At 41.9% G+C, this 22,533-nt stretch overlaps 1 protein-coding gene across 6 annotated transcripts in view; it reads right to left on the reverse strand.

Moving 5' to 3' along the window:
* Window positions 1-22,533, reverse strand: part of ADAMTS17 (ADAM metallopeptidase with thrombospondin type 1 motif 17) — a 164,841-nt gene that overhangs the window by 54,474 nt on the left and 87,834 nt on the right. For all 6 annotated transcript variants that reach the window (XM_078381127.1, XM_078381125.1, XM_020781746.3 and 3 more), the window contains exons 9-14: window positions 18,190-18,330; window positions 16,832-16,982; window positions 8,174-8,275; window positions 5,027-5,172; window positions 3,434-3,600; window positions 341-468 (exon numbers count right to left, since the gene is read on the reverse strand). In XM_078381127.1, coding sequence (XP_078237253.1) covers window positions 341-468; window positions 3,434-3,600; window positions 5,027-5,172; window positions 8,174-8,275; window positions 16,832-16,982; window positions 18,190-18,330 — 835 coding nt within the window. The remainder of the gene's footprint in view (window positions 1-340; window positions 469-3,433; window positions 3,601-5,026; window positions 5,173-8,173; window positions 8,276-16,831; window positions 16,983-18,189; window positions 18,331-22,533) is intronic.

Consider the following 22,533-nt stretch of genomic DNA (forward strand, 5'->3'; position numbering starts at 1 on the left):
GCTGCTGGTGTTACACATGAACATCAACGATGTATTGTCATAATGCAGAACACAGGGCTCTGCAGATGGCCAGTTGAACTTTAGTTCTACACCAAAATGCTTTCACATTCTGCTTCCAGGAAAGACAACATGGCCTAAGAAAATCAGTTTTCTTCCTGCATTCAAGAATGTCAAAGGGGCAGAAAGAGGAGATCTGGGGTATTGCGCAACCTAGAAAGAGGGAACAGTGTCTTCGCTCCCCAGTCACAACCGAAACGTCCTTCCTGTAAACTTCATACCTATTAGCCGACAAAGAGGACACGCTGAGCTACGTGAGAAGGTAATTAAAAAGTTACTCCACCTGGCACTTGCCATGAACGCAGAGATCAGTTTCGTAAGGCCCACATGGTGTCCCATCAACCACCCTGTCTGATATCAACACGGGGGATTCCTTTCCAAAGGGAGAGCAATAAAGCTCGCAGGGCTTATCTGAAAAATAAAACAGCCACACAAAGTAGCAGTGCTTTGGTTAACTCGTCAACAGCAATGCAAATAAAAGCACTTAGGCCACGCAAGTAACAAAAGCATATGCAATTTCAAAAGACAAAGGAGGTAATTTGTACTAATGCACAGATAAACATGGAGACAAACCTTAACCCATTTTCCCTTCCCAGGTTTAAAACTCCCAAGCAGTGCGATTCCAAACACTTATTCCCTGACCCAACATTTACCTTAAACACCCTAGAGACCTGTTCCTCCTTGGATTCCCTCAGTACATTTTATCTGTTTATAGAACAAGTAGAAAAGGAACCTGCAGCATTTAACCCAGCCGAGAGAAAACAGAGGCGGCAAACTGTGGCAAAGTTCTTTCGCATCTTGATATGTGGACAACAGGAACTGCAGAAGTTGTCATGGTTAATTGTGGCTAACTGACAAGATGTTAGATGCATGCTAGATGCACAATCAGGCTTGTGACCGGGCGCAGAACTGACACCTCATTAACTAGCTGTGGCAAATTCCACACTTCTTGTACTGGTGGAAACATCTAATAGGATTTAGCCATTATTTCCTAGCACATATACCCTGGAGGCCCACTGAAGCCTTTCTGGACCCTACCCATGATTTTAGAAAAAGCAGACCTTAGCCCAGTTCACTGAGCCACTGACACTTTAATAAGGGAAGACTGGTCCATTCAACTATAATACTTTTCAGTGGCTCAGAATCTTTTCTCGCAAACTTCAGCCTCAATCCGACATGACACTCATGTTGGCTTCTGAAGGTTCAGCCCCCACACAGCCGACTTCCCTGAAAATCTGCTCTGGTGAGTTTTACAGTCTTCCAAAGCTGGTTTTAAAGGTTCTCAAGGTAGGTGGGAAAATTGCAAGAAGGAAGGGAATTTTTATTTAGTCACTGATTTATTTCATTTATAGCCTTTACTTTCCAGTCAAAGGACCTAAGGTGGCTTGCAAAAAAATGATTAAAAAACAGATATACTTAAAATCATTTCAAGTCACAATATTAAAATGCAATGAAACATCTAATAATAGTAAGGAGACTACTATATGAAAACATTATAAAAACACACTAGAAATGAATAGAAAAGTATACCAACACTGTTTCCCCATCAAACAATTCTTAAGTAAGGTTCCCATTTGCTGAAAACTTGTCAACCTTGAATGGTCTTCACCAGCCAGTGGAAAGGAGTTCCCACAGTCTACATATAACCACAAAATATGTCTTTTCTTGTATTCCTATCAGACCTCCCTGTGAAGATACTAAACTCACGGATGCTTATATAGGGAGATGAGGTCTTTCAAACAGCTTAAACCCAAGTAGGATTTTTAAAGGAGCAATGGGTAGCTTTCCGTATTGATCTCTATTGGCCAGAATCCTATTGGGATTCTTACTCCAGAGCAAATGCAAATGCATAAGATGCATTGGTGAATTGCAGATAACATGTGACCAGCCAAACAATCAACATCTTATTAATTAGCTGTAATTTGACACAATGCCAATAGGCAACTGTGACCAATCTGGTGGTGATTCGAAACCCTTAAGAAAGTTTACCTGGCTCCAATTCTTTCTAGCATCATTTGAAATCCTTTTAAATTTTTTTTTCAAAGGAATAATTTAAAGCTTTGATAAGATAGCTTTTATTTACTTAAAACATCGGGACACAGCTCTTTGGTTAAATGAAATGATTCCAGGCTCAAGTATAAAATGTCACAATAAATGCCTGTCTTTAACTTACAGTCACATCAACATGCTGGTTTTCCTTGTTTTATTTAATATGTTGTCACCCTCATATTACTTGAAATGTGTTGTTCATGTTTTATGCACATGCAAGCAACCCTAGGGAGAAGATTAATTATTTTCTCTTTTTTTAAAAAAGACAAGGAAGCAGTCTTTTTTAAAATCTATTTTCTCTTGCTGCAGCAATCAGTGATGTCATGGGCATTTCCGGGCAAACCAGCTGTGTGTTTCTGCAGCCGGCACCACAGACAGATTCCCAGAACTTGCAGATGGCTGGTGCACATGTCACATTTTCTATCAGTTTATAGGAAAAACAGCAATCTTAGTCACAGAAGTAGTGCATGTCCATGCTTCCAAAGATATATTTCTGGCTGCGTGTGTCATATGGAAACACATAGCCATTGCTCCCTGCTAAAACTCAAATTTTCCATGCAACACGCCCCACAAACTCCAATGCTTAAGGTCAAAGGTGGGATGTGTTTACCACATTTTTGCACCCATATGTCATATCACATAATATATGATGCCCTTATGTCACAACTCACGATCTTTCTATCTTGTATTAGGAATGTAACAACATAGAAAGCTGCCTTAAGGCCGAGTCTAAAAGCTGGTTCATTTAGCCCAGTATAGCCACCTCTGATTGGCAATAGCTTTTCGAGGATTTTTTGGCAATATACTTTCCCAACCCTACCTCAGATTTCTCTAGTATTCCCCGGTATTCTCTCATGCAAGCATTAACCAGGCCCAACTGCATGCATGTTCCAATGGGTTACAAGTGGCATTTAGTGGATTTAGTCTGCTTTGTTTCATGGCTGGTCAGTAGAAGGTTAAGAACTGCAACAATTGCAACACTGACTCCTAAGGGACCTAACCCAGAGGAAGCCCTATGGCTTGGGGGAAATGGAATAAGGATTAATTGTTTAATGTAGGGCATCAAAATTAGACTTCCCCGAGACTGTGTTTGTAATTTTATGGTTCTAAAAACTCTTTTAGGATTTTTTTAAATGATAAAATGTGCATATTATCATATGTTTAATTGTTTTAATTTTAATATTTTATCTTTTAAATTGTATCTTATTAGGGTATAGACATTCCCCTCAATGTCTAGTCGGACTTTCATTATATGAAGCCATGGTGCTCGGGTGACTGAAACACTGAAGGGTGGGGAAGAGCATGAGATCGAAGTATGCAGAATTACCATCCATGATGACAGCAGTCCAAAGGCTTTTCTTCTTGTTGCCGTATCTGTCGTGGGATTGGCACTGCTGATCTCGAAATGTGGGCACCCCTTTGGGGCAGGGCAGGTTTTCACAAGCGGTGTGTTCAACATTTGCTCCCCGGCAGTTTTTGCCACCAGGCCCTGGACTATTAATGGAGAGGGGAGAAAAAAAAGTTATTTATTCCAGTTCTTGGCCATCTTTAAAGGTACACACTTTCTCAAAGCAGTTTCAGAGATAAAAGACAAATAAAGTCAACTTTATTGGTGTCGTATTTAAATATTATACACATTGGTTGTTGTAGGTTTTTTGGGCTGTTTGGCCGTGTTCTGGAGGTTTTTCTTCCTAACATTTCATCAGTTTCTGTGGCCGGCATCTTCAGAGGACAGGAGTCAGAACTCTGTCTGCGCTCTGGTGCAGTTTCATGAGATAGTTGAGTATTTGTAGCTGTGTCATTTTCAGGAGATTGGGTGATTATGGTGATCATGGTGTTTTTTTTGTTATGGGTGCATTGTTGTGGGAAATCTTGACATCTGAGCGTTCAGCCTGGAGGCAGGTGGTGCATCATGGCCTCTCCCAATTTGGAGAGGCCCTTGTACAGCAGGCCGAGGCAAAGAGGTAGTCCCGAAACCAGCAAAATCAAGGAGCTGGACAGGGGACAGATTGTATTTATCTGCAATGTGGAAGGGATGGTCACTCTCGAATTGGCCTTCTCAGCCACACTAGATGTTGTTCCAAGTCCTCTATTCAGAGCACATTACCATAGCCTCTCGAGACTGAAGGATGCCTAATCTGAAAAAAATCTAATCTGTATTGTTGTGATAAGCGGGGAGATGATCTGTCACTGAGATTGATGGGTGTTGTTAGCTAGTATTTTGTGTGCAGTGATCACCGGTCCTTGTGGCTGGGTAAAGTTCATTGGCCTTTTTGCAGGCTGTATTTTTCAGTGCTGGGAACCAGGCTAACAAAAAACACCCTGATCACCATATTCACCCAATCTCCTGAAAAGGACAAAAAGCTGATCCCACAGCTACAAATACTCAACTATCCCACACACTATACCAGAACACAGTCAGTTCTATCTCCTGTCATCTGAAGATGCCAGCCACAGAGATTGGCAGAAAATCAGGAAGAAAAAACTTCAGAACACGGCCAAACAGCCCGAACAACAACCATCGGATCCCGGCCATGAAAGCCTCCAAGAAGACATTATACACATTGCTTAACACTATGGTGTGGTGAACAGCCCATGTATTCTGGTTTTTTGTTTCTCGTGGCTTTTGATGTCTGTGTTGAAGACATCAAAAGCCATGAGAAGCCTCACTATTCCTTTTGACATCACAAACCGATGTTGCTTCCTGCTTTCTAGCTCTCAAAACATCCTGACAGCATTCATCCCAAGCATTCCATTATTTTTTTGTCAATGCCCATTTTTATTTTCAAGACATTCACTTTTCCTGTCATAACATTACAGAGTTCTGTTGCTCTGTTTTTTATAGCAAAGTTTTCTAAATTTCTCCTTTTTAATGTCATGGCAAAGTTTTCTAAATTTCTCCTTTTCAAGTGTCACTTACGGTGGATTGTCACATTTGCGTTGCCGGAATCTGGCACCAGTCCCGCACGTTCGGCTACACATGCTCCAGGGGCTCCACATGCTCCAGTCTCCATCAACATGTTCAGGGATGGGAGTTTTGCTGACACACTCCCCAGTTCGGCACCACTGGAAGAGTTTGGAAGAACAGGGCTGACAATGACTTTAACGTTGCATGCACTTAAAGCAAGAGGAGAACAGCTACAAAAATATCTTTCAGCACAACTAGAAACCCTTGTCAAGTATGAATAGAAAGATGTAGCAATTTGTCGGTTATACTGGGGAAAATTAGATTAAATCTGCAGTTTAAAAGAAGCATGGGATGTTAGTATCGAATCCCTCAGACAGTGGTAAAAACTACAGGAGGTTAAGAAAATATCCAGTTTTTAAAGTTCTGCTCATGTGCTCAGATAGGGTTCCCCTGCATTATTACGAGATAGTTTATAGCTGCAGAGCCAGAGGTTGGAGGTTCAATTCCCCAGCTGGGCCTCCTTGATAGGGCCTGGACTTGATAATCCATAGGGTCCCTTCCAACTCTGCAGTTATAGGGTTAAAATAAAGTCAAGTTTTAGGAAAAAAGAACCCAAATGAAAAATGCTTCAAGCTGGTCCGTCTCCCAATGTTTCTGGGTTCCCCTCTTCCAATAAGAAAATGGATTTCTTGTTTTTAAGTGCATTTAGTTATGGGTGGAAGTACTGTACATTTTTAGTAACAGTGCAGTGCAACATATACCATAGACAGCCATTAATACCCCCCACATCCACATACCCAATTTCTGTCCAACGGGGAAGGGTTTAAGGAATTATTACCATAACATTAACTATTGACAGAATTTGCTAAATCTTTACACAAGTGAATCCTTTCATCAGAGAAAAGGAATAAACCATAAGGATTTAAATTTATGACTTCATTGTAATATCACACAAAGATTGGGGCATTCTTGTTATTGAGCACAAGCTAGAATACCAGTCTTTGGAGCGATTTGTTATAATCTCGCTTTCCCCCACCCCATCCAACCTTGACATACACTGTGAATGAACTATGGAATCGTTAATACTATCTGAGGCTGCAATCCTACATCCTTGCGTGGGAGCAAGTCTCACTGTGTTCAGCAGGACTTACTTCTGAGTAAACAAGCACGGGATTGCACTACAAAAGTGTGCCGTTGCATTCAGAAATTGTAGTGGTGCGGCTTCTGCCCAACACGATGCCTTAATTAAGCCCTTCAGCAAACTGGAATCTGACTCTTCAGCTTTTATACTGAAAGAGAGGTCCCTGTTGAAAAGCTAGACCTCTCCAGATGTACTCTCAACAAGTCCTGTCAATATATTCCTTTGGTGTCTATTCTGCATCCCCTGTCCAGCTTATACTTGAAAACCAACTGCTCCTACTGCCTCACCAGAGTTATACTCTCGTCCGATTTACAGAATCCACTCTCTGCCCTCAAACCGCCTTCACACAGAGGCACTAAATCAAGATCTTCAGGTACAACAAGCCACGAGAGTTCCTTCAATGATAAGTTGGCTGCCACTCCCCACCCCCCTTTGCATTCTTGTGCCTTTTAACAGGCAGAGATTTAAGAGGTGCTGCTTTTCCTTGGCATGGAGATGCGGTGATGGGAAAAGCTTTCACACAATGAATTTCTGCCAGACTGTGAAAAAAAAATAGCCCATCCACATGTGGCAGCTGTATGGAGTCAAACAAGCTCTTGGATGCTTTCAGTGAATCTAGCTCTTCTTGATTCCCAACACTTCTGTAACGTTACTCTTGTTATGTGCGTGCGCAGGGTGTAAAGAAAACTCACTAAATTCTGTGCTCTTGCTGATTTAAGCTGCCTTGTTTGGGTGAGACACCTTGATGAGGAATTTGTAAGATTATTTGCCTGGAGCAAGACAAAGAGTGTTCCCCTCTGCCTCCTCAAGATACCCATAATTTGCACACAGTTTCACTGCAAAACAAGGGTCCCTTCCCTTTGCAAAGAAAAGTTCCAACACAACAACACTGGTTTAAAAAGGGACACAAATACCATGTTTCTAATTCTTTAAAAATCTATGTAGGAAAGCAAAAGCCACTGTGCATAATTTGTGTTAAAATGTTACTTCTGTTGTGCTATTAGCACAATCTTGTTAAGAGTGTCACAAAATATCTCATTTTCTTTGGGAGAATAGTTTTAGAGTGACTCGTCCTTGTCTTGGAAGGACAAGACAAGGGAGGATTTATGTTGCTCGTGTGCCTCTACATACACACCATGTCAAAACCAAACCAAACCACACACACACGCAGAGAGGGGAGGGGGCTCTGGTTTGGGGCACACAAATGGCCTTCAGTACATACTGAACAATTTCCTCTGGCAACAATTCTATCTTTTTAAATTCAACACATGGAACAGATTGTTTCCATCAAGGATCTGGTCACTCCCCACTCCTTTTGCCTTTCAGACACCAGTTGCAAGACGATCTATGGTACATATATACAGCGATGCCTCAACTTATGAACTTAATCCGTTCCAGAAGATGGCTGTAACTCAAACTGGTCATAAGTTGAAGCACCATTTCCCATAGGAATGCATTGAAACCCCATTAATCCATTCCGGCTGGAAAAAAATCACCAAAAAACAACAAAAAAAAAACCTCAGCAAGACCTTTTGGAATGCACTCCTCCCCCCGAAAAAAAAAAAACCCAAAAAACAAAACAACACAGCAAGCTACATGAAAACACCCTGGGGCCGGAAAAAAAATCCACACCAAAACAAATAAACAAACAAAATCACAGCACAGAAACATAATCCCCCCCATGCTGCAAAACCTTGTATGTACTCAAAGCTAAAAACATTAAGTATACAAATACTCAAAAAGATCAAACAAATAAGGGGAAGGGGGATGATAAACACCACATACATAGGAAACGGGCTTGTTGTGCATTTACTTTCACTAAAATCTGCCAAACAAACAAACAAACAAACAAACAAACAAACCCACCAAACATTGGACATCAAAGCCACACAGAAAATGTGTATCTTATTACCTACACAAGATGCACAATATTAATCCAAATAATTGCTGGTGTGGAACAGCCAGCACGTGGGTTACTCTGAGGAAACAGGCAGTGACAGCTTAATATTTGGGGTTACCTTGTCTGCCCCACATTCTGTGCCATCCAATGGGGGGTCCAGTTTGGTTTTACAAGATGCTTCTCCTTCCACAAGGCACCACAGACCAGCACACATCAAATGCTGCCAACATAAAGGAAAAGGGGGAGATTTATTTCTTCTGGAAATATCAACTTAGCATTAGTGATATATAAGGGGGGAAATGGTTAAGTTCCCTTGAGTGAATCCAATGTTGTCTGTTGTTATTTATCTGCACTGTTGAATTTTCAAACAAGAAATTAATATTAAAGAAGCAGTCTGGAGAAACACATACAGAGAAGAAGGTTTACTTCTGTTACACATGTTATTTCTGGAAATTCGTCTACACGAATACATAAAAATGCTATGTATTTTATGAAGAGTCACATCCCTTCCTCTCCGCACCCATTATCCTCCCCAATAGCAATAAATCAGAAAGCTGTAGTCGGACATCTTGTTGCGCTGTGTGGCATCACTATGGAAACATCATCCTTTCTCCTCTCTTCTCACTGTCCATCCTTTAGACCATTGTCTCTTCCTCTTTGGATTTAATTTACAGGGAATATTTCTATAAAATGTAGCATTTCTCAAGATGACTTACAAAAGATGAGCAAAATAAAATGGTCATGCCGACAATATAAACATATATGGAGGCAGCCCTTCTCTTGGTCCCATAACTTTCACTGCCACGTTTGGTGAGGACACAGGGCATTCTCAGTGGCTACTCCCAGGAAATCTAGAAATCCCTCCATGCTACCCTTCTATTGGCAGGAAACATGGTTTTTATTTAGACAGGCTTTTGGCTTTTGAAGTCTGCTAGGAAAGAAAACCCTTCCATGGTAAGTGTTGCACATTTTTCTTTTCTCTTTTAAAACCATTTAAATGTTGAGATTTTGATATGAATATGTATTAAATATAATTGTTGTGTAGACCAAGTTTGTTGCATAGATAAGCATGCTCCTGTATTGTTCCTTTAATTTAGTGTTTGTTTTTAACATGATCACTTATTATGTATTTTAAAATTATACAACGCTGCGGGTTAGACCGCTGAAGCCTCTGTGCTGCAAGGTCAGAAGACCTGCAGCCGTAAGATCGAATCCACGCAACGGAGTGAGCCCCCGTCGCTTGTTCCAGCTCCCGCCAACCCAGCGGTTCGAAAGCATGAAAAATGCAAAAATGCTTGTAGATAAATAGGTACCACCTCGGTGGGAAGGCAAACGGTGTTCCGTGTCTAGTCATGCTGGCCACGTGGCTATGGAGGATTGTCTGCGGACAAAACACTAGCTCTATGGGTTGGAAACGGAGATGAGCACCGCCGCTTAGAGTTGGACACGACTGGACAAAATTGTCAAGGGGAACTTTTACCTTTACCTATATTTTTAGTAGTAGTTTTTAATTCTTGTGAGCGACTTTACATCAACATTAGGAGAGATGAACAAAATAAAATAACAAATAAACAAGACAGCCACCATCTTCCTTTCCAGCTGCTTCCATGAAAATGCTAAAGTTGGTTTCTAACTCCTAAATCCTAGTTCTTTATTTGCTAGAACTTTCAAAATACATCTCAGTCCTTCATCTGAATAAGGACCCAACCTTTATATACCCCTGAAACCTATATGAAGTTATAGCTATTCAATACTGTGCAGCCACTATGACTAGGAGATTCCACCATGCATGATAAAAACATTCTTTCCAATCAATTGACTGATTTTGTTGAAGTCCACATTAATGCATGTTGAGTATCTCCCATGGGAGTAAAAGAGAGAAAGACAAAGAAGGAAAAAGGAAAGAAGGAAGGAAGGAGGAAGCCGCTGCACCCCAGAATAGGCTGTGGACTGCCAAAAATCAGATATTTATCCAGGATGGTGCCTTCTGTGAGAAGCCTGGCCTGTTCCAGAGCTGCTGCACATAAGTGTGCTAAGAGGTGCACATTGTCTTTTCAAGTTTCAAGCAGCCAGACCTTGGAACTTGGAATAAGAAGTCACCTTTCTCCAACCCTTCCTGCCTCCTTCCCCTTTGCCCCTTCCCTCTTCAGCCCGCTGAAGCATCTTCTTCTAAGCGCCTCCTGCTTCTTCTACGTTGTTCTTTCCTGCTTCACACCTCTCTGACTGCCTTGTTGCTGTTTACAAACAGAACCCCAAAGGGATATCTGGATAGACAGAGCACAGGGGTAAGTGATGTGCGTCTCTCCCCTTCTCCCCACCGCACCCCCTAAAAAGTCTGGAGAAGCAGGGTAGGAAAATTCTCTGAGACAGTAAGGTCGGAGTGAGTAATTACAGGATGTGGCCTCAAAGGATTGGGGTCTTCTAATTTGAAAGAATGGAATGTTTCAAGGGCATCAGCAGCTGCATTGTGCTTCCTGCTGGAGGTGAAGGGTGGAGGAGGGAAAGAAGCACAACACCACCGTAGTGTGGATGTGCAAGCGCGAAGACCTGAGAGCAGGAAACTCCAATTTTGATCCAGACACACGCTCTTTCCCAAAACCTACAGGGACACACATTTCTGGAATGGGATCCCCAAGTATCAGCTCAGCTGGAACCCCGGTTTAATTATATTACATCAGCAAAGCCATCTAGCTTTTTTGGATTCTTGTAGATTTGGTTTTTTAAATGCAAAGTTTTTTCTTTAAAGTATTTTAAAATCCACAATGTGGCTAATGGCCGTCTTTGCAGCTCATGTTTTTCACAAATTGGGGCATGGCCGGTCTGCTTTCAGTTTGCTTGTTTTATAGGAAGGGTAAGCATTTGGTTTCACTGCTTCTGTGTACCACAAAGCCTCCCCCTTTCCAAACTTCAATAGGAAATGGTTGGGTGTTTTTTTTTATTTTTTATTTTTGGTTACTTTAGAAAAAAAAGAATTAAAGTTGAGTATCTGTGCATTACGACACATTTTACACTTACTGGAATGTCTCAGGAAACTTTCATGAGTTTCAGTTTGGCGGGCTGTCAAGTGCTACTCTGCTGCAATGTCTTAAAGGAGGCGGAGAAGGGAACCAAACTAAAACAGAATGATAAAATATAATGTGGGAAGCTAAGAATAGCTAACATCGAAAGCCCTTCCAGAAAAAGACTGTTTTGCAATAACTTAGTACAGGCATGGAGAAACTCAAGCCTTCTTGATGTCATCGAAGTCCAATCAGTCCCAGGCAACACAGCAAATATGCAGAGTGATGGGTACTGTAGTCCAACCAAACCTGAAGGGCCAGGGGGTCCTCATTTCTGACCCAGGATAACATAGAGGCTCAAATATTCTTTTGTGACGTAGCATGTATGGCTACCGACAAGTTTCTCTTTGTGACAAATCTGCACAACGATAAGGGGATTTACTCTGAGATCTTAGAAGTGTTGACCTAGGAGTTGTTCTCCATTTCAACAGTTCACTGCCCGATAAGGAAAAGGACTGCAGTTTTAACGATGGTGGAGAATGACTCTTTGAGCAACCAAAAAAGTGAAAGAGGAGTGAGCAGACGGAAGGGTCCCCAGTTGTGGCTCTACAGAAGGCCAAGGTAGCAAGGCAAGTCTAAGCCATGAGAGAAAGATCACAACTATTTCAAGGAGGAAATGGGGATCCACCTCTCCATCTGAAGAGTGCTGATCGATAAGAGGAGAGGGCTGGTGGAAGTCTCTCTCTTTAGACCTCCCTCTTTGAAGGTAAAGGACAAGCCATTTTGCTGATGTTAATCATGCCTGCCTGGGTACCCCAAAGACGCACACACTGCCCCGGGGGAAAGATGGAACATACAAGTGCCACATCTTGTAAGTAAAGGTGCATCCATACAAGTCTACTGAAATGACTGGGACAAGAGCGTTGAACAGAGGAGTTGCAGATCGGAAGCTGGAAATAGGAAAAGAGAAACTGGGAAAGAGAAAGGACAGATAGCAGGCGGCTCAGGTCCAGAATCTGTAGGAGAAAAGAAAGGCTAAAGTTCATCTGTGGATTGGAAAGAAATCTGCCAAATCTCTGCAGACCTCAAGCACTGTTGAAATCATGTCTGCAAGAACCATTGAATAGCCTGGGCTGTAAATCAGATCTATGCTCTTCCTGGCACATAAACTTTATAGGACACAAAGCGCATACCATCTCTATCAGGGGAAAGGGAAGCTCCAACCCACCGGTCTAATCTGGCCCACAAAGAGACGAGGGGAGACACCCTCCCCATTTTTCTCCACTTCTACTGAGCCACATCCCTGGGAGATTCCACACCCTCAGCCCAATCAAGTTTCCCAACAGGGAACAAATCAGGGCCCCCACTGGAAATAACAAGGGAAGTGCCAGTCAAATAACATCCTCTCGTACCACCCGCTCTGTCAGATGGGGAGGTCGACGATGCACAGGGGAGTCTCCAGTATTAGCTCCAGTCTCAAACTGGATAAGAACCAGGATCGCCCCACCCTGTGCCCTTCCCCATGGGGGAGAAGCAGAGGTTAGATGAAGCTACTAAGCTTCCAGAACGGTCTGCAGGAACACTTCTCTAGTTCACATTTGTCCAGCCTGTGCCTTCTTCAATGGACAAGGCATAGGACAAGCCATGTTCGTCCACGGTATGGGGGACTCTGGGGTGACTTAGCAGGGTGCAAAAATGTATTTGTGGAGGGACGTGAGGCTTGCCAACCACAGTTCCCCACTGCTACCCCACATCACATGAGAGTGCTGCAAGGACCACATGTAACACTCCCTAGCAGAAGTGGATGATGGCAAGTGTCAGTCATTTACATCTTCTCTTGGGCAAAATTCCAGCTGAGACACCTAAGAATTCCAGGTCCTGCTGGAGCATTCAGCTTTAAAATGAGAATTTGCTGCATATCGTTAAGTGGGTAATTACAGTATTCACGTATCAGTAACTATGTGACCATTAAGCACTCCCCTTCAGCTACACTTAGAAGAAAATAAGGTCAAAATGCACTGCATCACACAATTTAATGAGATGCTATAAATCATGGGTAAAAACAGCTGGAGTTGGGATCAAGAGGCTCATCTTTTAACCATTATGCTGAAATATGAAAAAGGAAGAAAGACAAATGTATCAATTTCTTTTTTTAAAAAAATCATGTAGATATAAAACATTCTGCTCCAATCATCTGTTTTACAGTGGATGCAAAACAGAGGCAAGTAATTTGGGGGGACACGTTCCCTGCCTTGGCATGATACAGGAAAACAACTCCAGCTTATGTTATTTTCGCCCCATGAATAAAAGCATGGCCTTGTATATCTCAGTGTTGGTATTACCACCTGTAGAAGAGGATGACATAAACCCCAGAATCCTATTAGTTCTCTCTTTTCCTCAGTCCTCTGGAGGAGAAGCATTTGATCTCCCAGAATTCTCCTTTCTATTCGCTAACATTTCTCTGAAATCACACCATGTAAGAACAAGCTGTGATTTTGGAAGTGCAGATAGTACATTTCCAGAGAGGTGGCCCATTTTGACATGGACTTTAAAAAAGCACGGGATCTGGACAAAATATTGTAGCACCTTAAAGACTAACCAATTTGTTTCCTGTTCTTGGACAGCTTCATAAGAAATTTAGAAAAAAAACCCATGTATTGCATAAAGTCTTCCCGGGCATACACCATGACCAGATTTCAGGGCCTTGTTTACTTTTTTGTAGAGGTACACAATCTCGTTACCTGGTGTTCAGGATAGCCAGGTCTCGTTCGAGGCTGTGTTGTAGGACAGCCGTCCATGGAATGTCAGATACCTGACCATCTTTTATGTGTACTATAAACTGTGGCACTGGAAGAGAGATTTGTTTCCATGTGAGCTTTCATGATCAAACACCTCTTCCTCAGGCACAATAGTTTGTCCTTCTCACTGTCCGCACTCCGAACGCTAGAAAATATTAGCATTATTTGATATTGATGTTTACATTGTGTAGCAGCCCTGTGCTTCGCTTGTGGATACCGGAGAGGAATCGCCAGTCTAGTGACTGCTAGGAAGGCAAAAAAGGACAGTTACTGTTTCATTTCAACGTTGGTTGGTTGGTTGGTTGGTTGGTTGGTTGGTTGGTTGGTTGGTTGGTTGGTTATTTATTTATTTATTTATTTATTTATTTATTTGATTTTTACCCCGCCCCTCTAGACCATGTATACTCGGGGCGGCTTACAAAATAAAATGGATCAGCATAATATATATATTATTATTCAGTTTCAATTAATTTAAGGAAGGATTACCAGGATGGAATAACATATCCACTTAATGCAGGAGGAATGGTTTCTAAAAGCTTTTAAAGAAGCCTCCTAAGCAGGCTTCCAAGTCTGCCTTTCTAAATAAACTGGAAGAACAAGACAAGACATGAAAGTATATTACAGGGAGAGGAAGAGAAACCTGCAAGTACCAAATCTCATGTTGATCAAGAAACCAAAGGAAGTGGAAAACATGCTTTCATTATCCATGTTTTACTCCTAAACTGGCAGTGAGATCAACTGCTCCTGGGGATGGAAGCAACGTATGCTAAATCATGACATAACAACCTTGACATGGAATTTTGAAATTCCATGAAATTACTCACCAACATACCCAGAGAACTTTTAGCATTAGGCAATACATAAAGATTCAAAATAAATTCTAAAGTAAGGCTGATTATTTTTGCAGCGAAGTACGCACACAGAAACCCCAATAACATGGAGATAAAAGATGCCAATGGAAATAGTGCAAAATTAAAGTTCCTTTAACTTCAGAATTAATTTTAGAAAACCTGGAAATTGAGAGGAATGCTGGACAATGTGAACCTATGGAATACCAAAGAAATAGAAAGTTAGAGAATCTGCTCACTTCTGTTTACAGAGCTGAGTTGTTTTGCCGCAACTGGTGGGGCTACTCATGTACCCCAGGGACTCATTGCTGAGAAACCTTTCTTTGAGTTTCTGGCAGCTATCCTTTGTGATCCCTGGAAAAGACCCGGATGTTGGGAAAGAGTGAAGGCAAGAGGAGAAGGGGACGACAGAGGACGAGATGGTATGGACAGTGCCATCGAAGCAACCAACATGAATTTGACCCAACTCCAGGAGGCAGTGGAAGACAGGAGGGCCTGGCGTGCTCTGGTCCATGGGGTCACGAAGAGTCGGACAAGACTTAACAACTAAACAACAACATCCTTTGTGAGAGAAGAGGGAAAGAGAGGTTCATAACACAGTGACTGTTCTTTTCCCTCATTCCACTGCAGAGGAAGGTCTCTCTGTGTCTCCTCTGATCTGTGTCCCTGCCTTTTCTACAATATTTAAGGAAAGGTGAGGGATTTCTGAGCACGGAAGACAGACTGGTACGGAAGAAATGTTAATTCATGTTTCTGTCATCCTCACAGGCAAAGACATGGAAATGCAAACATTTTCTCCTCACCTTGCAAAAAAGAGCCAAGACATTTTCTGATGATATCCACTCAACAGCACCTGCGCAAAACCTTGTGCAAATGATGTTAGTTAGTTAGTACCAATTATTCAGTTAGTACCAATTATTCAGAACAGCCAGAACTGTAGGCTGAGTATCCTGATTTTTAAGAATCTGACGCATCTATTGGTTGGTGGTGGTTTTGTTTTTAACATGTCAGCTAGTCTTTCTGTGTTTGGGGGCAAAAAATGCTTTGCTTCTCAAATGGAAAGGATGTTCTCTCCCTCAAAGGCGTTGTGTGTGCCAACCAAAGAAAAGAAGCCCTCCTGTTCCGGAGGTGAGAAATCTCACGGGGCTTGGAAATGTCCCATCAACGTGTCATGTTGTGTCTAGACAACCTAAATCAATGAGAGCTTGGCTTTTAGTGAGCATTCTTCATGTCCCTGGAGACGACTCCATACCTTTCAAAAAATGGGAAAACAACGCAATAGGCCAAGTACCCAAAGATAAAGATGAAATAAATAAAACTGCATCAAAGATTTAAGCCATACAGCTTCTTGAATGGAAATAGCTGAGAATGCCCTTATTTCAACGGCTCTTCCTGGGATGGTCTTTAAAGAAGCAAACATTCAGAGCTTCTCTCAGTAAAAGCAAGCTTGGTGGTCTACATTCCCTGAAAAGGCTAGTTAACCAGATCTTTTTGAAAAAGCTGTTCATTGTTTTCACGTTGTGTTCGCTGCCTTTCGCATCCAAAACAAATAAAACAAAACACTTAAGGCTTTCAAACATCCCTCCTCTTCTATAGCACACTGTGAAATGTTTTATTAATTTGGCACATCTCATTTATGCAGCAGTGAAAAATATAAATGGTTCTTATTTCCAGTTTTATATCAGATCTTAAGTTTCTGAAATGTTTATGGCGAGACGGCAAGAAGGACCTTTACTGCAGCAATAACTTTGTTACAGAAAGCATGATCTCTGCTCTTGAACAATCATGATCAAACTCCAGGCATCCAGGAGTTAATTTTCCTCCCTAAAGATTCACCAGGACATTACCCTCAAGGTTTCTAATGCAAAAAAGTACAGGGGGAAAAAATCAAAATAAGCAAAATCTCAAGCCCTACAAAAAAGGAGATAATGGGATGCAACCTATTTAAAAGATGAATTGCCATGCTGCAAGTCCCATTTCTTTACCATATAAAGTTTGGGGCTGCAAACTGGCCTTGTGAGACCTTGCATGTTCTCTGCAGGCTGCATGATTCCCATCGCAGCTCTAGAGAATGCGATGATTCCGCCAGTATTTTTCTCCCTGCTCTTTGCTGTCTCAGTGAGAACTTTACCTCCATATTCTTGCAGAAGGTTGCATTGGTTCCAAAGAGGATCTGACACTGCTCATCCGCGCTGTAGTGCATCCCAGGAAGTTTGTAAGGAAGCCGCACGGCATATCGGCTCCGTGGGTCCGTCACCAGCAGGCAAGTGCTAACCTTGGACCTAGAAAAAAAAGGAATCTAATTGTTAACCTTAATGGCTGTTGATTCTCAGTTTTGTCAACAAATGGATCTCTTAATTTAGCAACCCCATTCAAAAATTCCTGGGAACAGCATATCACTATGCATGCTCGAAACCTCCTTTTCTCCATAAAATCTTTAATTGAACTGCATTATATACCTGTTATTATGTGCTGTCAAGTTGGAGACCCAAATAGTGCTTTTAAGATAAGAGAGATTTCAGCATTATATATCTGCTTTTTCATATTTTTGCAATACTCTTCTGCTCAAAACATAAGGGTGGCTAATTTTAAAGTTTAACAATTGACAAAACCAGAAGTCACAATAAGCACATTAGAAATTCAGGATATCAAAAATATAGGAGATGAAGATTAAATCTTTGATTTGTAGCCATAAACTAACTGTTTCTTTATTGTCTCAGAAACAGTATTGTTACAAAGTTTCCGGAAAGGTAGAATTACTTATCAACATTATTTGCTCAAATGTGCCTCAGGATCCTCAGGGAGCCTCCAATTAGCCTTAAAGACTGGACAGAAATCAGAAATAGCTGTCATAATTTGACAAGATCTACTGGTAGACTTAGTGTTGTTCCCAAAATGGCAGCTGTCTATCCCCATTCTTCCCCTCCATCACAGCAAAGGTCTGTGTCATTATTTGTATACAACTCCACGCTCTTGATCACCATTGATGGAAGACAGAAAAACACCAAATATCATGAAAATGCAGCATGAGGCCAGTTCTACTAGACACTTGCAGAAGGGGGGGAGCAACTAGAGCCATAGTAACTTCCACGGACAGGTTGGCCCAAAGATCAAGAGGCCACCCATTGAACTTGCACTTATTTTTGTACAGAGATTCTAAAGGCAAAGACCTGGATACTTCTTTCCTACTGAAAGAGCTATTCAAAAGCATCCAGACACATTTCTATTGTCACAAAACACTCACAGGGCTTGATCTCCAAGTGACAAGAAACCTGGGATTCTTTTCAAGAAGCTGTCACAGTGCTGAAACTCAGGTATCATAAAATTTGTGTTCTCCTGCCAGCAATTCTTTGCAAAGCTCAAGAAGCAAAGAGAGGCAGATTCTGCCTTCCAGCACCCACCACGAAACATCACTCCCCATTTCAGCCAAGAAAACAAGAGACTTAGTGTCTTATGACTGAGAAGCCTTGCCGTCTGCAAGGGTCTTACTTGAGAAATTTTTCAAGGTCATCACGACTGCAGGAAGACCAGGAGAGGTCACTGGGATTCCTACCCTTCACCCATTCTCCGGACATGATGTGTGATCTCCCAGCACAGGACGCGTGGTCATCGTCATGGCTCATCCCCATGCTGTTGGGAGAGGAAACAGAACAGTGGTAAGCCAGTGCTGTGCATGGAACTGTCCCCGTTTGATTTGCAAGCAGACAATGTGCTGGCAGAACCGCCGTTTTTGAAAGGGTCATCTGAGCCAGACAGATACATTAGGGTTCCATAGACTAGCCTGTATAATGCTTCTTCTGAAGAAATATAAACCAGAGAAAGAAATTAAGCATCACTGTCTTCCCATATAATTAATAAATAAGTCAATCTCATCCTTGGTCTCCCACAATGTTCAGTGCAAATGTTCCCAGAATAACTAATAGTAGGTAAAGACAAATCAACAAAACACAAGAAGAAAACAGGAACAGCATGGCAAATCCATCCATCAGAAAGTTATACCACTCAGTGGCGTAAGGGACAAAGAGACCTAAGGGCCTATATATGAAGGGTTCAGAAAATTCGGCAAGAATAAAAAATTGTTTCAGTTTGTATGAAGTGGCAAAACTTCAAGGAAAGCTTTCTTTCAAAGTAGCATTCCCCGAATTCCCCGGACAACATGGCCAGTCTCAGAACAGTAATTTTTCTAAGCTCTGCCCAAAGCATAAGATTTATTTATTTATTTATTTATTTATTTATTTATTTATTTATTTATTTATTTATTTATTTAATTAATTAATTTATATGCCGCCCACACTACCCAAAGGTCTCTGGGTCAGGAGCACCTCCCCGGGTGGAGGGACATCAGCATGACTCCCCAGACGTCCACTCAGTCCCTCTGTCTTAATCTGTCCTATAAAAACACTCAGACAGGGCTCCAGTCCCTTCTCCGGCAAAAGCTGGTCTTCCCTTGTGATTCGGTGGCCCTCCTGTGCAAATACTTCTGCCGAATCTTGCCCTCCAGCGTCTCTAACTGATATTGCTGTTTAAACTTCCTACGATCAGTCCATCTCTACTTTTAGTTTGATTCTCTTGTGAAACTGTCACCACAGTTCGTTTCCGGTCCCGATCCAGCCCAGGGAGGCTCCTTTCGCTCTCCAAATTCTCAACCCAAATTGGACAAATGTATGGCAGTTTGTTCTGGTTGATCAGCAACCAAATAAATGAAAAAATATAGCGGTTTTAAGGCTCCTATAGAAATGGGTACATACAGAAACCTCAGCCAAGTCAGCGAACCAAGACACAAAAATGAAAATTGCTGTCTGTCATTGCGAGGTTAATGGAAAAGACCCATTCAGATATGGCCAGGGAAGTAACTCTACACGGGATACCAGGAAATCACAAGACAGGAGGAGTGAACAAAGAAGCCAGCAGCCAGAAATGGTGCCTTTGTGTAAAACTCTGGAAAGGATGCCAGCCTCTGTTGTTAGAGAAGTACTGGATTTAAATGCAATCATTAGCTGTAAAACTACCATGAAAAAGCTGATAATGAATTCACCTCAAAACATAATTACTCGGACGGAAAACTAAATCCTATTACTACATCTTATGTTAAATATAGGCAGGGAAGTAGCGGCACTTAATTTTCTTTCACTACAGTTTTAGTTTATTGCTTCTTCCACAACATTTTGAGTAGTCTAAATGAAGTTGTACCACTTCATCACCCCAACTGAAGGCCTGAAGGAAAGTCACACTGAGAGACAGAAGGTCATCTGACGGGCCATCATCTGAGGAGTTTCCTATCTGAGGAATGATTTGAAACTGGTTCTCTCTGGTTTTAGACTAACCGCCTTAACTCTGGATCCCATGCTTGGTGTCTGAGGTCATAACCAAACAAGGGATGAAGATACTGTTAATAAAACTGACAGGCTGGTGGACTGCATGTGCCTTGGTTTATCTGAAATCAGGTAAAATCAGTTAGCCATTAGACAGTAGGGGAAGGGATGAAGGATACTCCGACTGTAAAATAAAATGGTCTGTTAATGGCTGGAAGCATTGTGATCTGATAAGTTTTCAATTTAGGAGAATCATTCTTTTTGATGACGCCAAAGGCCCATGAATGTCACCTAACAATACCTTTGCAGTTAAAGGTCACACAAGCTGAATCTTGAAGGGAATTCTAAGAAAAGAAGCGCCTCTAATCCACTTGCAAAGGTCGCTTTTCTTCATGTTGGCTCATGCCTCAAACGTTTAAACAAGGGAGAAAGAAGAATTGCTGAGATTTTGCTTGGGATGGCTCTGTTCAATTTCCTCCTCCTCTTTCTCCTTCTCTTCCTCCTCCTTTCTTACTAGCTACTGATACCCAGTGTTGGATACAACCCTCCCCCTTTTGCTTATTGGCCCCATTCCATAAGAATACAATGTTCTCATACATATGGATATACTTTCCACAGATCCCAGTCTGAATATTTTGATTGGATATACACCTATCTTACTTCCAGTTTGGAGAACACATGTGCCGGTTGAATGCTTTATAGTCTTAGAAATCCCAGCAGAGAATTTCCTAGAAAATACTATATCGGGCTTGTCAAACAAATGGCTATGACAGTAATAGCATAATCAAACCCTACATTTCTTTGCTAGCCATTCCTCTTCTTGTCTAATCCTTTCTGCAATTATTCCAAACAGGTTTAGACCCCTAGCAGCATTCAACATCATCACACTATACAGACACCTCTCTTGGACCTTCTGCAGACAAAATGTCCATATTTTGTGTGGGATCAAGGATAGAAGAGCTAGCTCTCTGAAGGTTCACATCTCAAATCAAAGACGCAGGCTACTGAAAGATACACATCTGCGCCCATAAAAATTTGAAGAACCCACCACTATGCACAAGTTGTGCATGCATACCTACTGACCGACCGACCGACCGACCTGTCAGTCAGTCAGTCAGTCAGTCAGTCAGTCAGTCAGTCAATTAATGCATGTGAATTAGGGGCAAAGAAATCAATTTTCCAGACCTTTACAGCAGTGCTGGCAGAGAAGGTACGTACATAAAACGATCAAACACTGCTTCTCAAAAAATTGGGCTTTAGTGTCTCAATAACTTTTTTTACCTTGCTGCATAGGAATACTCTTTTTTCTATGCAAATTATGTATGTGCTCTGAATCTGGTTTATCAATGTCAGATAATCCACGTCTTCTCAGCACAGAATCAGGAGCTGGTTAGAGCAGTGCACACGCGTGTTTCACTATTAGACTAAAGGCTTCAACAAAGCATTGGTAAAAATGAACGGGAGCCTTCCCACTGAAAGAAGGCTTTGAGGAACATGGTTCTTGATGAAAATTCAACAACAGTTCCACAAAATCTTCCTCCTAGGTTGATCAAAGCAGTATTTCCAACCTGGCCCCGGTCATCCTACATTTCTCCCTAATGCTACAAAGCTATTTTCCCACTCCAATATATTTTTTTACGGCGAACTATGTTGAAATATCTACTTTTTTGGCCAATGTATTGAGGGAATGTGAAGCACTGACCTTAAAATAAAACTATAGCTTCCTGAAGAACGAGAGACAAAGAACCGCAACTCTACCTACAACAGATCTTGCTGTCGATGCGGGAGCCAAATATGATGCAAGCTGGAAGCCGTCTTTTCAAAGTAGGACGACCGGCAGACTCTTATCACACTTCCCCCCCCCTCCACTCCTCAGCTCTCAGGGGAGCTGAATGTTAGGAATTTTTATTGGCGTTTCATACTGGAGCAGCATCGCTGGAATAATGCCAATCCCTCAAATGATTCAATATGTGAAAAGTGTTTCAGCCCTGGAACGCCTAAACCCAGCATCTCTAAAGGAACTTGTACATGAGGCAACGAAGGCTTCGCTTTGAGAACCTGCGATCTGAACTGAATGTCTCATGGCAGGAGACATGCAATCGACTAGAGATGGGGACTTGAGTCACAGGACTCGCTGTCAAGTCAGACTTAAGTTGTACCACTGACTTGGTTTGGACTCCACTTACTTGTGTTGTTTTTTTTTTTCCCCAGTGACTGAGACTCAAGTACCGATTCAGAACCCACCCACTTGTCCCTTTTCTATGGGGGAAAAAGCTTATCTTTAATAGGGACTCAGATTTGGGGTTTGGGATTCAGGATTTGGTACCAAAGACTCAGATTCGGACTTGGGACTTGGACCTAAAGACTCAGACTTGGGACTTGGACCCAAAGACTTGGACTTGAACCCAAAGGCCCTCCTGTACTTCATTGCCTCCCGGAGTTGGGCCAAATTCATGTTGGTCGCTTCGATGACCCTGTCCAACCGTCTCGTCCTCTGTCGCCCCCTTCTCCTCCTGCCTTC

Source organism: Pogona vitticeps, chromosome 12 (assembly GCF_051106095.1).
Source record: "Pogona vitticeps strain Pit_001003342236 chromosome 12, PviZW2.1, whole genome shotgun sequence".
Taxonomy (NCBI): domain Eukaryota; kingdom Metazoa; phylum Chordata; class Lepidosauria; order Squamata; family Agamidae; genus Pogona; species Pogona vitticeps.